Source organism: Dipodomys ordii, unplaced genomic scaffold (assembly GCF_000151885.1).
Source record: "Dipodomys ordii isolate 6190 unplaced genomic scaffold, Dord_2.0 Scaffold10, whole genome shotgun sequence".
Lineage (NCBI taxonomy): Eukaryota > Metazoa > Chordata > Mammalia > Rodentia > Heteromyidae > Dipodomys > Dipodomys ordii.
The window spans coordinates 15094326-15110831 of NW_012267226.1; the positions used below are offsets into that span (position 1 = coordinate 15094326).

At 40.8% G+C, this 16506-nt stretch overlaps 1 protein-coding gene across 1 annotated transcript in view; it reads right to left on the minus strand.

Moving 5' to 3' along the window:
* Arhgap20 (Rho GTPase activating protein 20) overlaps positions 1-12828 on the minus strand; it is a 42910-nt gene extending 30082 nt beyond the window's left edge. The window contains exons 1-2 of the mRNA XM_013009483.1: positions 12802-12828; positions 7741-7823 (exon numbers count right to left, since the gene is read on the minus strand). Coding sequence (XP_012864937.1) covers positions 7741-7823; positions 12802-12828 — 110 coding nt within the window. The remainder of the gene's footprint in view (positions 1-7740; positions 7824-12801) is intronic.
* Between the last annotated feature and the right edge of the window lie 3678 nt (positions 12829-16506).

The window sequence follows — 16506 nt, forward strand, 5'->3', positions numbered from 1 at the left end:
GAGAGCTTACAGTTCTATTCTATAAACGACTCTTCATATTTTAGAATTCCTTAATGAACATGTAAGAAAACAATTGAAAGGGCACTCCCCAAATAAAGCTATCTCTAACTGTCAGAATGAAAACAAATTCAGCCCAGTGAACACATGGTCCAGATCTCTACACTCAGAGTTTTGCGACTCAGAAGTTTGCGCAGTTCTGACACCAATATATCAGAGCTCTATTGTTGAACCAGCAATTCCAGTTGAGTTATCCAATCTGCCCAATGCTTACTGGAGGTTAAAACATTAAAAAAAAGAAAGTGTTCTTGGTTCCTTTATCCTATTTTCTCCTATCTCCATCTTATTTTCCTTTTAATAAAAAATAGACAACAGGATTAAGTTCAGGATTAAGAATTAGCCTACTTCAGGCTGCAGGTGCACAAACACAATCATAAACACATTTTTATATAATAAATGAAAAACATGTGCTTAGCAAAACATAAGAGGAAAGAAAAACAGTGGGGATAATAATAATAAAAACAACAACAGCAGGATGACAAGGAATAATTCACATGTAGAAATTCACCGTAAAAGCCCTTTAAAGCCAAGGAGCTGAATTTACAAGTTTAGTCAGATTTTACTTCTTGTAATTTTGATATGAAAATATTATATATATATATATATTTTTAATTTACTTATTTATTTATTTTTTGGCGTCCGGTCGTGGGGCCTGAACTCTGGGCCTGGGTGCTGTCCCTCAGCTCTTCAGCTCAAGGCTAGCGCTCTACCACTTGAGTCATAGCGCTACTTCTGGCTTTTTTCTTTTTGTTATGTGGTGCTGAGGAATAGAACCCAGGGCATCATGCATGCAAGGCAAGCGCTCTACCACTGAGCCACCTTCCCAGCCCGGGAAATGTTATATTTGTACAGTGCATAGTTTAAGAAAAATTCAACAACACTCAGAATTAACACATCCATTATACTTTAAAGTGTTATAGTTCAAATAAGTCAACACTCCTTTTTCTTTTTCTTTTCCTTCTTCTTTTTCTTTTCTTTTCTTTTTTTTTTGGCCAGTACTGAGGCTTGGCACTGGGCCTGGGTACTGTCCTTTTTGCCCAAGACTAGGCTCTACCACTTTAGACTAGCATCACTTCTGGCTTTTTCTGTGATTTCATTGGAGATAAGCATCTCACAGACTTTCCTGCCCCAGATGACTTTGAACTGTGATCCTCAGATCTCAGCCTCCTGAGTAGCTAGGATGACAGAAGTGAGCCACTAGCATCCAGACAGCTCCAACATTCATTTTTAAATAAAAGTTCATACAGATTCTGTAGATTATTACATGGATAAGAGAATAATATTATGAAGAAATATGTGGCTATAGGTTCAGCTACTGAAATGAAATAGAAAAAAAGATTTCAACTATGTTTTATCTATTACCACTTACTAAAAAGAAATATATAAAAAGAAAGAAAAAGAAATGAAAGCTGGGCACCAGTGGCTCACAGCTGTTATCCTAGCTACTCAGAAGGCTGAGATCTGATAAAAGAATATTATGTGTAACTTTGTGTTCATTAAGTTGACAACAGGATGAAATGGATTCATTCCATTGAAAGGCCAAATAACTAAAAGTGACCCAAGAAAGTACTGAATACTCAATTAATTCTTCATTTTATCTATGAAAGAAACTGCCACAGTAATAAAAACAAAAATTTAAAAAAACCACTCCAACCTTCCCAGAAAGAAAACTCAATCCTTAGATAATTACACTGTGTTTACTATCAGATGTTTTAGAAAGAAATAGAAGCACATTCTCTTTGAAGCTGGGGTTTGCATTTCCCAGGTTCTTTCTCCTGTGGGTGTCCCTAGGGGGCTGTTCATGCAGATGCCCCAATCCAGTGAGCAAAGAAAGAGGGAGAAGCCACCATCAAGATGGAAGATTCGTTTTTTATAACCTAATCGCTGAAGTGACATGCTATTGTTGGTCATGGAGCTTGAACTCTAAGCCTGGATGCTGTCCTTGAGCTCTTCAGCTCCAAGTGAGTGCTATACCTCTTGAGCCACAGTGCCACTTCCAATTTTCAGGTGGTTCACTGGAGATAAGGGTCTCATGGACTTTCCTGCCGGGGCTGGCTCTAAACCATGAACCTCAGATCTCAGCCTCCTTCCTGAGTAGCTAGGGTTACACGCGTGAGCTACCAGTGCCCACCGTGACATACTATTGTATGGTTTATAACAGATCAATTCTGATACAGAGTCACATGAGATCAGACAAGACTACACAAGGACTCATTTGGGCCCGCTGTAGGGTTTGGCTTACAAAATGAACTCGCAAGAAGTCACACACGGACGTATACTAGTTATTGCAAATAAGGGAAACCATGGAACCTATGTTTCTTTGGGCCTGGCTTACTTCATTTGATATAATTTTAGTGTGGTCTTGTTTGTGATCATTTGGGTAAATGCCCAAAAGTATATTTCTGAGTCAAGCAGAAAAGGTCAGATAAATTGATGTTAGGGGAATGAACCCCAAGATAAGTATTCAAATGTTTTTGTTTTTTTTTTCCCTTCATGCAATTGTTTCTAACATATTTATAAGATGATTTCTTTGTTGCTTTGTATGTCCCTCCCCCACGGTATAACCCCTGCTTTCATTGTATTTGATGTTGGTATAATTTGTGGAGGGGAAGGGAAAAAAACAAATCGTTTAACTAGGGATACAGGTGGACCCATTGCAACAATGAGATGTATAAGACGTCATGTCAAAAAACAAACTTTACAACTTTGGTGGGGGGTAGGGGAGGATTGGGTTGGGGGAGCAGAGGAATATGGGAAGGGATGGGAAGGGGAAACAAAGAGGAGGCAACAATGCTTGATAAGAAATGTACTCGTTATCTTGCCCATGTAACTGTAACTCCTCTGTATGGTATTCTCACACACACACAAACAAAAAAGTCACACACGGATCCCAGATAAGCAAACGCTTGGCTCTACACAGGGAGGGGATACTTATTTTTCTTATTTTTTTTTAGCAGAGTGATGGATGCATACTGTGAGATGTCTCAAGGGTGGCGCTGGCAGATTAAAAGAGCGAACGTACAGAAGTTTTATTCATATAGATGGAATATTTTTTTGCCATGAAGTTAAAAGTACAATGCTTTATTTTTAAGTTATATGCAAAATCAGGGATTTACAAAAGACCATCCCTCGCGTTTTTCTATTGTCTGTGCTACCGAGTTGCTGTTAGAATTGTTGGGGGTTGGTGAGAATAGGAAAGACGTCGTGCAGTCCAGTGGTCCCTCCCCTACCCCCAGCTCTGCCAATCTTGTCACATGGCTGGCAGAGGAGGAAATGGTCTCAGGAAGGATGGTCTACAGGAAGGACACACAGTCCCAACCAGGCCATAATGCAATTGCAACAAAAATGTACCCAGCCATGAAACGATATGAAATAGAGCATGGTATTCACTCTTTGAACGGGTCAGTCCCATTTTACAGGTAAGGAAAGTCCACAAAAAGCCATGTAACTCGTTGAAGTTCTCGCAGTTACTCAGAAGGGTTGAAACTCGCTCCAAAGCTGGCCCAGAGCTTTCTCTGAAGCACAACAATCTGAAGCGCCTCCTTAAGTTGTAACATCTGTTCTTCTGTTTCCTTCGTGTTTTTTTTTTTTTTTGTTCTCAAGGTTCTGAAGGAAAGTCAATCACGAAGTGCCAAAAACACTCTGGGAAAACCTTCAAGTTGCACTGGGAAGGGAGTATCTAGCTCAATAAATACAGTAATGGCATCTTCGGACGGCCTTGCTGTTCCTCTGGACAAGGGCGAGGAAGGGCAAACAGGCATGCGCTAATGAAGCAATGCTTTCCCGGTGCCAAAACCAAAGATAAAATTGAATCATGACTGCAATTAGCAAGAAAATAAGCTATAACATTGGAATGGAGAAATTAAATGGACGTGCTGTTCTGCAAGTATTAAAAAAAATAAACTAATTTGATCCTGTCAAAGTCCAGGAGAACATGGAAAAACTTAACACAATCTCCTAAAGATCTCCACCCAGAACTGCAGCTGAAGAAATAGCACACAGCATCAGGCATGTGTGCGTGCACACCACACACACACACACACACACACACACACACACATCTGGCCATTTTGAAAGAATCTAAAGTTTGAAAAAGCATCAAAAGCACTACGGGTGTCTAGGAAGCCTTTTGCCTAACAACACTCACTCTGTTTGGTAAAATAGGACCAATTTTTACCACTTTATGCAGTGTCTTTCCTTTACATTTGACTTACACAACTCAAAATGTTTTTCATTGCAGTGATAAAAGGGATAGAAGTATTTGGCCAAAGTTTGAAGGGTATGTGTTTAGGAAGCAGCAATTAGGATTCAGGGTATATGGCTTTCAAGTGACTACAATTATGACAAATAAGTAACTATAGGATTAGAAAGATGTCAATAAGCTACTAGAGTTCAACCTTCATTTACCTTTTAGGAAAACGAATGCCTTTACTGGATGTGCCCTGAGGCTTATCAGGGAGAATTTCGGTACATAAGCGAGGCTGTCCTTATACCTAGAACTGAACGCTGTTGTGCTAAAGACTAAGGCATCTGGGTGTGATGAGCGGCGTTGTGAATGTTCACCTTAGCAAACCTTTCATGTCTTAGTGTCCAAGACGTTTGTCATGCACTATACCACACAGTGTAACTACAACACAGATCAACCGCTGATCTGAGTGGTGATCACAGACCAAAAACTTGTTAAAAACCTGGAACTTATCTTCCTTTCTACACTCCCTGGTTCATCAAAGACCGCTGGGGAGAAAAAAACCCACCATTCAAGGCACCAACAGTTAATTCAGCCACTCAGCTTAAGTCTTCCTTCTTCTTGAAATCTAGCTTGTTTGATAAACTTTTTTCTTTTTAAATTGTGATGCAGCTGTTGTCAGATGAAAGCCTTCTTTTAAATCCTCTGCAGATGTCTGCTTGAAGTTGGATAAAAGTTTTGTTTTTTTTTGTATCATCTACACATTATTATTTTAGAAGATCCAGGAGGCATCAGTAGAGACAATTCTACCGCAAGGCTCAGATGAAATCGGGGTATGAGGCAAGGCGTGTGAAATGCCAGTAGAAAGAACACTGCTTCTTTACTGTCTGACTCTACATTGCAAAGAAAATCATTCATATCCAGGAATGGGTCCCTTTTCACTTCTCAAGAGATAGTCATGACTTGGAAGCAGGTACCAGGATTTTCCTCTATCAAGTGCTACCTAAAATATGTGCCGATCATCTTGGACTTTGGAAAAAAGTTCCATGTTTCCAGCATGTAATGGTTAGAAATGCAAAAATCTGTATTGTTTCTGACCCCTGTGAAAAACAGTAGTGACATCTCTTAATAAAACAATTTGCTGATAGTTCATAAAAATCTGACTTATACAACTTTTCAAGAACATGTGTTGTGCAAAGATGGACGAAATTCAGACTTTCTTGCATGCATCTTGTAGTGGGATTTGATCTCCAATTTATTTTGCTACTCATTTTTGTGCCAGTACTGGGGCTTGAACTCAGTGCCTTGAATTCTCACTTGGCTATTTTGCTCAATGATTTAAACCACACCTCTAGTTCAGGCTGTGTGCTGGTTAATTGGAGGTAAGAGTCTCTCAGATTTGTCTGCCCTGGATAGCTTTAAACAATGATTCCCAGCTCTCAGCCTCTGGAGTAGCTAAGGCTAGAGGCCTGAACCACTGGCACCTGGCTTGATCTTTAATTAAAAACACACACAAAACGCCGGGCGCTGGTGGCTCACACCTGTAATCCTAGCTACTCAGGAGGCTGAGATCTGAGAATCGCGGTTCAAAGCCAGCCTGGACAGGAGAGACGGTGAGACTCCTATCTCCAATAAACCACCAGGAAACCGGAAGTGGCGCTTGTAGCTCAAGTGGTAGAGCGCTCGCCTTGAGCTGAAGAGCTGAGGGACAGCGCCCAGGCCCAGAGTTCAAGCCCCACGACCGACCAAAAAAAAAAAAAAAACACAAAGACAAGACACACAAAAAAATGGAAAGAACCAATCTCAAAATCCTACTAGTAATTAGTATAACTAGTTCTTACTAGTTAGTTACTAGTTAGTAATTACAAATATTGTGTGTACATTCAGCCTAATCACTAACTGTTATAGGCCATGGTCCTTTTGTTCACTTATTCCCCTAGAGAAACGAGATCAAGGCATATACAAAATTATGGAGCCATTGTGATCCTCTCCTCAGAACATCTCTCTTTAGTCTCACTGTGTGCATGTCTAGAATCTTGTATAATTTATCACGTTCAAATGTATTTTTTGTCTTTTACTGTCCAGCGTGTTTACTTATCAAATTACAGACACATTCTAGTTACAACAAATGAGGAAAACCATGCAACTTATGTTTCTTTGGGTCTGGCTTACTTGGGACAAAGGGCGAACAAACGCTGCAGTGATATTCACTAGATACTATGTTGAAAATGAACTACACAATTCATGGGAGAGAGGGGTCAGGAGGGAAAAATGGGAGAAAACAAGGGAAGAGGTGACACTGTTCAACAATAAATGTATTCATTACCTGACCCAGCTATACCCGCATTGTACACCCCCTTTAAATAACAATAAAAAACGATGTATAGTCAAATCGTAAAATATGCTTTAAAATAGTAATTCATAAGGAAAACATACACCACATTAACTTAAGCTGGTTTTCCTTACTGTTGGCACAAAAGTCATATTCTGCCACTACTGGGGAAGGTCTATCTGAGCCTGTAGAAGAAAGCGGCTCTACCAGAAGTAGCAAATATGGCAGAGGTGCTGGGGAGGCCTGGGTGGAGGAGCATGGCTGCGCATTATCTGCTTCACTGAGCCAAAGCAATCCCAATGGCATGCTCCAGTCACTCACGTGTTAGCATTTCTGCTAGCCTGGAGAGGATCTCCAGGCCCTACACCTAATTCCCTTTTGTTCTATGAAAGTCGATACACACATTTATTTTAATGTCACCTTTGGCATTCTGGAATTCACAGGTCTTGAGCATCATTTAAGAAATATAGGTAAAACACTAACAAAAATGTAAAGGAACAATAAAATGAATAATAGGTGCTGCATTTCTGTGTGTGTGTGTGTGTGTGTGTGTGTGTGTGTTCAGACACGATTCTCCTGAATGAGGATGAAGCAGTTACATGCATGACCTCCTTATAATCGGTATATTTGCTATATTTAAATTTAAGAGCAGGATGCTAAGAAGTTGCTCAATGTGACGAGAGCACAAGATAATGTACATCCACATGGCTTTGGGAAAGGGTTCTAAAAAGAGCAAAGCAACTGTGCTTTTATAAAATGTAGCAGCCATTAAAATGTACAAAAATACTCGTGTTTTACATATAAAATAGGTAATATGCATGAATAATTAGACACAGTGTTCCCCCCTTCTTTATTTTTTTTAACAGATCTACTGGACACTGGGCATTTGCACGTGATACAGGAATAAAATACTCTAGACTACATGGGCTGTTTCATGGCTCACATCATTTGTGTGAAGGCTGCTCGCTAGAGTCCTCAGAAAAATCCAAACCAACAAACAACACTCTAGGAGCCATCTTTTCTATCATGACACAGACACCATTGGTGCTTATAAACAAATGACCCCACAGCTAAAAAAACAAGCTGTAGATGTGCTCTGAGAAACCTTCACACAACACAGAGTCCCAAGTACCTCCCAGCCGAGTGCGCTGAGCTCTGTACTTACTTGGTGCTCGGCCTCTTCTGCAGGGCTTTATCCAGGACTAGAGATGGGGCGCTCCTCCTCCTCTCTGCCAGGGTTTTCATTTTCTGTGGAGGAAAAGATTGCAACACATGAAGACCAGATGGCTTGGGAGGGAAGGAATGGTTAGTTGTGCATGTTTGGTTTTGCCTATCAAGGAGCCTACAATTGCATCATGGATTGTAAAACTATCACATCTGACTAGGATGGTACCGTACACTGCAGTGTCTCTCATGTCAGGGATGAAGGGCATTATTAGTCAGTTGTCGGGGCTTGAACTCAGGGCCTGGGTGCTGTCCCTGAGCTCTTTTACTCGAGGCTGGTGCTCTATCACTTGAGCCACAGCTCCATTTCTGGTTTTTGAGTGGTTAATTGGAGATAAGAGTGTCAGGGGGACTGTTCTGCCTGGGCTGACTTTGAACCTCAATCCTCAGATCTCAGTCTTCTGAGTGGCTAGGATTACAGGTGTAAGCCACCAGTGCTTGGCTTAGATGTGAATTATTATGTCATCCACACCCCAATATATCACCAGGAAATACACGACCATTTCATAGGCAGGGTATGTCCTCAGCTGGGTTTCTATAGAGAAAGGGCATGACGAGGTCAAGTAGAGGGAGGAGAAAAACCACTCAAAGCCAACACACAGACGAGATCATTACATACATCGGTGGACTGGCCTTTTCATTTTATTTTAAATGTCAATATTTATACCTTTGGGAATACCTTCTTCCAAATAGACTCGTTTTCTCTAAAGTAGGAAAAAAATACAGTATCTTCTTTTTAGGTGACATCTAAATAGAAGGCAAACATGTAGGTAACCTTGTGTGTTCCCTTTTAATGACCTCTCATTTTTGGCAAATGAGGTTTTATTCAACTTGAACAATCTGGGTAATTACTCTCTAAATTCAGGCTTATGTATTTTACCAACTCTAGATACAGCCGTAGCATCTACGTCCAAGAGACAGATGAGCATATTTAACAATAGAGGCTGTGCTGTCATTAAAGCCATTCTTCCCACCATACCCATTGGGCTGCTTGTGGTCAGAGGTCTTGCTCACTGCCTAAGGGCCTAGGCAAGCTGTGCTTGTTCAGGGAACATTCAATATTCAAAACTAACCGGCTAGCTCCGTGTTGGTGTCCGATCACAGGATCACAAAAGAACCACTTCTCAGATAGAGGAGTTGAGTATGAATCAGAGATAGACAAGCTGAATATCCTTAGCACATTTTTCTTTTCATTTTAAAACACTTCCTACATGCATGCAGTAGGCCTTGATCCAATTCACCTCCTCTCCCTCTCCCTTCCTGCTTCTTAAGACAATTCCATCAGCTACCATGGTTCTCCTTTCATAGTGCATACCAAAGACTTCAACCATATTCAACCCCAAATTTCCTCGACATAGTTCTTAACCCACAAATTCACTGTGTGTCCAGGGGTCCCTCCCAACCATTGGTCTCATCTTTACTCAGGACTGTATTCCCCTGCTTAATCTCTGGCTCATGATTTGGAAACGATAGGCACAAATAACTTAGCTGGAACAATTATAGAAAACATCCATAGGATGGGAAACAAATGAAAAAATACCGATGACCTCAATCAAGCATTGTTAACCAGGAACCAGTTTCAGTTCCAGTTTACAGAAAAAAAAAATCAATTTCTGTAGCACGTGCATTTGGGGCCTTTCTGTTTATTAGCCTTTCAGATTATTAGCAGATACTAAGCCTTCCTGGGGTGAGTGATTTCAGTAGCCTCTTACTCTTTGTAACCTCGGTTACATCCCTCAAAAACAGAATTCGCAGCAATCTCACATCTTGAGGCAGAGGAAGAAGGGGGAAAGCTGGCTTCAAATTATGACTCCTCTGAATCTCAGCCTCTTACACCACTAGGATAATAGGTAGGAGGCACCAGTGCCCAGCTTGTAAAAGATGCTTTTATTACCACTTGCTTATGGAAACCTAATGCCAGGAGGTCCCTTACACACAACCGTGATTAGCCTATGTTTCCTCAGTCATAAAAAAGATGTGCAAAACAGCCACTGGTGGCATCTACTCCATGCAGCTGGATGCATTAGCAAGCACGAAGTCAAAATACAGGAAGACTATTCTTTTTATTCCAAGTCCTTTTATTTGTACACAGACTTACTCTGCTACTAATGAGATATTCCACGTAAGATAATCAGTCACTTCTCTGGGCATCTTTCTTTGTCTACAAAATGAGAAAATAGGGACTGTAGAGTTTCTTAGGTCTTTCTAGCTCTAATATTTGCCATGAATGTGTAAGAAAATAAGCATTATGTGCACCGTGCATTTAGGATTCACATAATTTATATTGTTCAAGGGTAATGAAAACTCGTAGCATCAGCCCATCGCATTGAAACTTAGCCTAGAGATTTAGGTATTAATTCATTCAAAATATACAGGTCTCTCCTGCTCATGTAGCAAACAATAAGGACTGGGAACTTCTGCATGTTCCTAACAACTACTCGACATACAATACACTGAAAGAGCGCAAAACTATCGATTGACTGACAAATGTACAATAGTGCAGACTTGTCAGGACAGGTTGAGGGAGCATCTGTGCTAGCACCAACAACAGATTTTTTTCCAGTTGTTCTGTGACATGGTTCATTATGAAACTTTGCCTCACAGGACAGAAAAGGTGAGCTTCAAATCATGCCTATTTCCTTGGTTAGCTTAAAAAGATCACTCTCCATGCTACATTTCAGCATTCATAAGTACTTGATGTTTGGACCCAGATGATACAGGATAAACAATGAATGCAGTTCAGGAAGGCAATATTTTAAAAAAGATCAACTTCTAGAAAATCAGATACATCCAGAGTAAGAAAAGGAAAAAGGCAGCTGCATTAATTTTTTGGAAATGATTTTGATAATGTATGATTTATCTGATATTGATCATCCCCTTCCCTCCCCAAATTAAACAGGCACATGTCTATAATCCCAGCACTCAGAAGGCTGACATATGAAGATTGTGAGTTCAAGGCCAGTCTGGATTTTATAGTGCCTCTAAAAACATAATTAATCAAAATAGGATGTGTCCTAACAAATACATGAGCAAACATGAAGTTGTATCATCTATTCCTCTACAGGGGAAAAGGCAAGGAAAAACCTGGAGAAGCTGTAGAAGAGAATAAGGGTACAGTAATTAAATTTTTAAAAACTTGTTTTCTTTCTTGTTTTTTTAACAAACAGCCATTTATTAAGAAAGTATAATATTCATATTAAAGAGAAATCAGATTGTGAATTTTCTGTCTTATTTCCTCTGATGTTATAGTCAGTTTTGAAGATCACAAAGCCCAAGAGCAAACAGAAGCCTAAAGATGAGAACTAAAAGCTCTAGTTCACTTTTTTGTTTATATTTCAATAATAACACGGAAGTGCAGCAAGACTCCATGAATCGCAACGTGCTTTCTATCTTGTCATTTTTAAGCAACTAGAAGTCTATCATTTATCTCTACCTATCTCTATATGTATATCTATCACACACACACTCAAGCTCCTTTTATATTTCATATATTACTGCTCAAGATTTTCTTTGTTATATTATTTAATTTTCTGCTCCTTTCAAGAGAGCAGAGACTCTGTCTCCAAATTGTCTCCCTTTCTTCTGCAACATTTTTTTTTTCTTAAAAACTCTTAAGGCTTAGTATAATGTCTGGCACAAACTACAAACTCAATAAATGGGGGTTTTAGATGGACAAGAACCTAACCCATCCACTACACCAATACCACTATCACCCCCCCACCCCCACACACATACACACAAAGAGAGAAAAGCAAAACAAATATCTAAGGAAGGAATCATCAAGCTGTAGGCAGTTATGAAGGAGCTAGGTTGCAAGTGACAAGCTTGTGCAATGAAAACTACATCATTTAAACATATCGTTGGCATGGTACACAACTATCTCATGAGACAGCCACAGGGAATTACTTGACAGCAAAGGGCGCTGGGGTAACTGGATGACTGTGTGCAGAGGGCCAGAGCTGGGCTGCTTACTCAAAATTGATTCATCACCTGAAAGTCCGAGTTTGAATCGATGAAAATCTTAGCAAGCTGAGTGCCAGTGGCTCATGCCTGTTAGTCCTTGCTATTCAGAAAGCTGAGATCTGGGGAACCCATTTCAAAGCAAACCCAGACAGACAAATCTGAGAGATTCTTATCTCCAGTTAACCAGCAAAAACAAAAACAAAAACCTCAAACAAAAAAACTAGAAATGGGCCTGTGGCTCCAGTAGTAGAGCACTGGCCTTGAGCAGATAAACAACAGAGAGAGACTCGAGTTCAAGCTCTAGTACCAATACACAGGAAGGAAGGAAGGAAGGAAGGAAGGAAGGAAGGAAGGAAGGAGGAGGGAGGGAGGGAAGACAGGGAGGGAAGGAAGAGAGGGAGGGAAGGAGGGAGGGAGGAAATCTTAGCAAAAACACAGGCCACTGATAAGTCACCTTGAATGAGGCAATCGATGGGATTCTAGAGGCAGCACCCAAACCGCAGCAGCAGCAACAACAACATCAATTAAACAGACAAGCTGGACATTGGCAAGAAGGGACATTTCCATGTTTCAAGAGATATATACCAATGAAGAGAGCGAATACAATCCACAGATTGCACACCTTAGACCTAATAAGCAATGCCCAGGAGAGGCCAAAGAAATACCACAACTGGATACGCAGGCGATAAAAGCAGACCAAGGATCGGAATAGGAAGTTCTCCAAACAAGATATCCGGACTGCACATAAACATTTGTTCACCAAGATGAGCCCCCAAGAAGTGCAAATGGAAACCACAATCACACACGCTGCATACACATTTGGATGGTGATCATGAAAACGCGAAGGAATTCACTGGTAAGGAGGTGGAGAAACAGGACAGCCATATACTGCTAGCGGGCAGATAAGTGGGTGCGGCTACTTGGCAAAACCTCTTGGCAGTTCTTCAAATGGTCACACAGACAGGTGCCATGTAAGATCTTGCAATTCTACTTCTAGCTCCATACCCAAGAGAAATAAAGACATATATCCACACAACGCTTTGAATACAAACATCCAGAACAGCATGACTCATAATAGACAGAAAGCAGAAAACAGAGCCAACCGATGAATGGATAAACAATGGTATATTTATGCAACAGAATATTAATGGAGATAAAAGATGAATGACGATGTACCACAACACAGTTGAACTTGGAAAAAATATTACGGTCATTTGGAGAAAAGAGTCTTGAAAGACCATCTATTGCATGAGTCCATTTATAAAAACTGTCCAGAATAATCGAATCTATAGACATCATTGACTCCTGTTTGTCTGTGGTTGGGGGGGCGGGGATTGGAGCTTTGGGAAAGGATGACTAGTTAATGTGTAGTGTCCCTTTTTGAGGTACAGCTCTAAAACCAATTGAGGAATTCTGCAATGAATCTAAAAGCCATTCAGTGTCAAGTGGGAGAATTGTTTGATATATGAATTATACATGCTAAAAACAACAACAAAAACTTTTTTCACACTCCCAAACCACTGGCTTCTATTCCAGCAAACTTGTTTATAGACAGAAGCTGTAATTTTCTTCTTTCTTGTAACCACTGCAAAGTACCACATAGGAAAATGTAAACCCGCGTCTTTGCTTTCTGCCTAGCCATTTTTGCATCACAATGGTGTTCCAGTGGTTCTCTTAGTTGAATTCCTCAGAGATTTCAGGGATTCGATGACATGGTTACCGTACCACTATGCCTCCCAGCTCTACCCAGGGGTAGCATGTGGCAAATTCTCAGGAGTAGTGCATCACGTCAACATATTGATGTGATGATGACACAGATCAAGATGGGTATCATACCTATCATCTGCTTTGTTGAATGGCAAGAAATTCAATACATAAACTAAAACTAGGGTGAATGAGAGAAGGGGTGGGGGAGAATATTCAAAGGGGTGACACTGATCAAGATGCATTGTGTTCATAAACTGCTTTGATGAATGACAACTCCTCTGTGCAACTACTTAAAGATATGAAACATGCTTTAAATATGTTTAATTATTTCATTTTAATTATTATTATTTTTTGCAGCAAGCACATGATACTTAAAGGTGCCAACCTAGGTGTGCTTCTGTAGGAAAAATGAAATTGTAATCAGGTAACCCAAGAAGACAAGCTCTCTGTTCATATTGCCAACAATTCAGAGAGACACTTTTCATATAACAACTGAGGATAGAATCGGATTTTTAACTTATGAGCCAAGATCTATGCCCTCTGCATTTTTTTACAACCTCTCAATCATTGTGAATCGAAATCCTTCTTAGCTCTCCTAGCGATTAAAGACAAATAAAGTGTATCAAAAGAACGAGAGAGAAGACTGACTGAAGTCAGAGGTTAACTGCAACTTTTCATGATTTGTCTAGAAACAAAATCTACGCACTTGAGTCAAATTTAACTGAGACGGGAGCGGAAGTGACTTTCAAGCATTTGACATAAAATAAGCAGAGCATTAAAATAAGGGCTCTGAGGAAAGTTGTTTTTTTTTTTTTTAAGAAGAAATCCACACTTTCAAGGCTAGAGAAAGATGTCATCAAACCATCAAATTTACAAACTAGTTTACTCAAATATGACTATGCTTCCTTTACAGGCTAGTTGGTACAATCTGGTGAGCAATATACTCATTTCTTTTTTTGCCTTTCTTGCAGGTCTGAAGCAATTGTTTGTGGAGTCATACTCAAGCTATTGGACAATTCTAGTTCAAAAATATTAGCTCTACAATTCAAAAATATAACCTCACTTCTGGCTATGATAACATGATCTGGAACACTCACTCAGCAAACCAAAGCCTGTGTGATGAAATCTTTTTGAAAGGTATACTACATAGTCTTCAACTGGCTGGTCTTCAACTCATTATACAGCCAAGTTTGGCCTTGAACTCAGGATCCTCTTGCTTCAGTCTCCCGAGTGCTGGGATTATAATGGGTGCCACTATGCTCAGCTAATATAGTCTTAGATGTATTTGTTCATCAGCCATCCTATCCAGAATCAGTTTGTGCATCTACCTAAAACAAGTCTCATCACAGTACAGACCACAGTGAGAGGTAAAATTCCTTCTGAGGTTAAAAAAGAAACAAATGTTTCTTGGGGCTATTTCCTCTTCCCAAAAGACAACAATCACCCTGAAGTACACCTGAGCATGTGAAATGGAGGGTAAGAGATTGGTCCTGGAGCTAGCAGACAGTGGGATCCAACTATTAGGAGTTCTTTGGCATAACTTCTCTGATTCTCTCTAAAGTGAATATGATCCCCGTGGTACCTGCCGCGGGGAATCCAAGGGAAGCATACAGATGAGAATTCTCTGAAATGAAAAGCACTTTGACAATGTAACATTCTTAGAGTCTCTGCAGTGCCTATGCATAAATAGACATGCCACTGTGGAAGCCCCTTCTTCTCTATTACCCTTTGTCCCTCTCTCTGAATCTCTGTCCACATGGAATTCTGGCGTATCCCTAAAGACCTTTGTATTGGCTGGGTCTTATTCTTTTTTTTGGGGGGGGGGGTCCGGTCCTGGGGCCTGAACTCTGGGCCTGGGCGCTGTCCCTCAGCTCTTCAGCTCAAGGCTAGTGCTCCAACACTTGAGCCACAGCGCCACTTCCGGCTTTTTTTTTTTTTCTTTTTGCTTATGTGGTGCTGAGGAATCGAACCCAGGGCCTCATGCCTGCAAGGCAAGCGCTCTACCACTGAGCCATTTTCCCAGCCCCTGGGTCTTATTCTTTAGCCTGGCTACTAGACTCAAGATTTGGTCACGATTCCCTAAGAATTGCACTCAGGTACACAGGTCAATTGCCAATGGGATGCTCCCTGTCTACTAATCCCCAACAGGGCAGGTCTCCCACACCTTCTCCCACCAAGACTCTCTTGAGATGATAGCACTCATTCAACCAGGGCACCTATGATAAATAGGGGAAACTCTGGACACTCCAGAGTTTTTATGGTTTTGTTTTTCCTGGTTGTCGGGCTAGAACTCAGGACTTGGGAGTTGTCGCTGAGCTCTTTTGCTTAAGACTAGCGCTTTACCACTTTGAGCTACTGCGCCACTTCTGGTTTTCTGGTGGTTTATTGGAGATGAGAGTCTCACGGACTTTCCTCCCCAGGCTGCCTTTGAACTGCGATTCTCAGATCTCAGCCTCCCGACCAGCGCCTAGTTTCCTTCTACTTTTAAGTGGCTGCCAACCCATGCCCTAAACTAGGAAGTGGCACAAATAATGACAGGCGAAGGTGCCACACGTATGTGTAGATACACTCAGGTGACATGTAGAGTTTTGGGGACACGGGTATGACGTGATGGATTCTCAGGAAGTGTCTCCAGAGATTTGGGTGAAAAACTTCTCAAATAAAACTTGCACTGAAAGAACAATTTGCTCTCCTGAAGAGGAGTGAGAGGTTTTTTGTTTTTCTTAGCCAAGCCATTCTCCGGGAGGGTGTTGTGGCTCTAGGGACGGGTAGCACATTGCGTCATGGAGACATTACTTTGACGTGAAGCAACAGCTGTGATGCACAAAGTAGTTACAGACCTGTGAATTGTGGATTTTCAGCCTGCCAGTTCTGTCTCTTTGCTCCAAGGTGGACTCAATTTTCAAAATTCATCATTGAAGGCTACCACCAAAACAGTATCCCTAACTTTTATAAAAGTTTTAACTTGAGGAGGGGGGACCAAGATGGCGACGGGGCAGTAGGGAACCGCCACAGCTCTCTCCAACCAAAAAGAGAG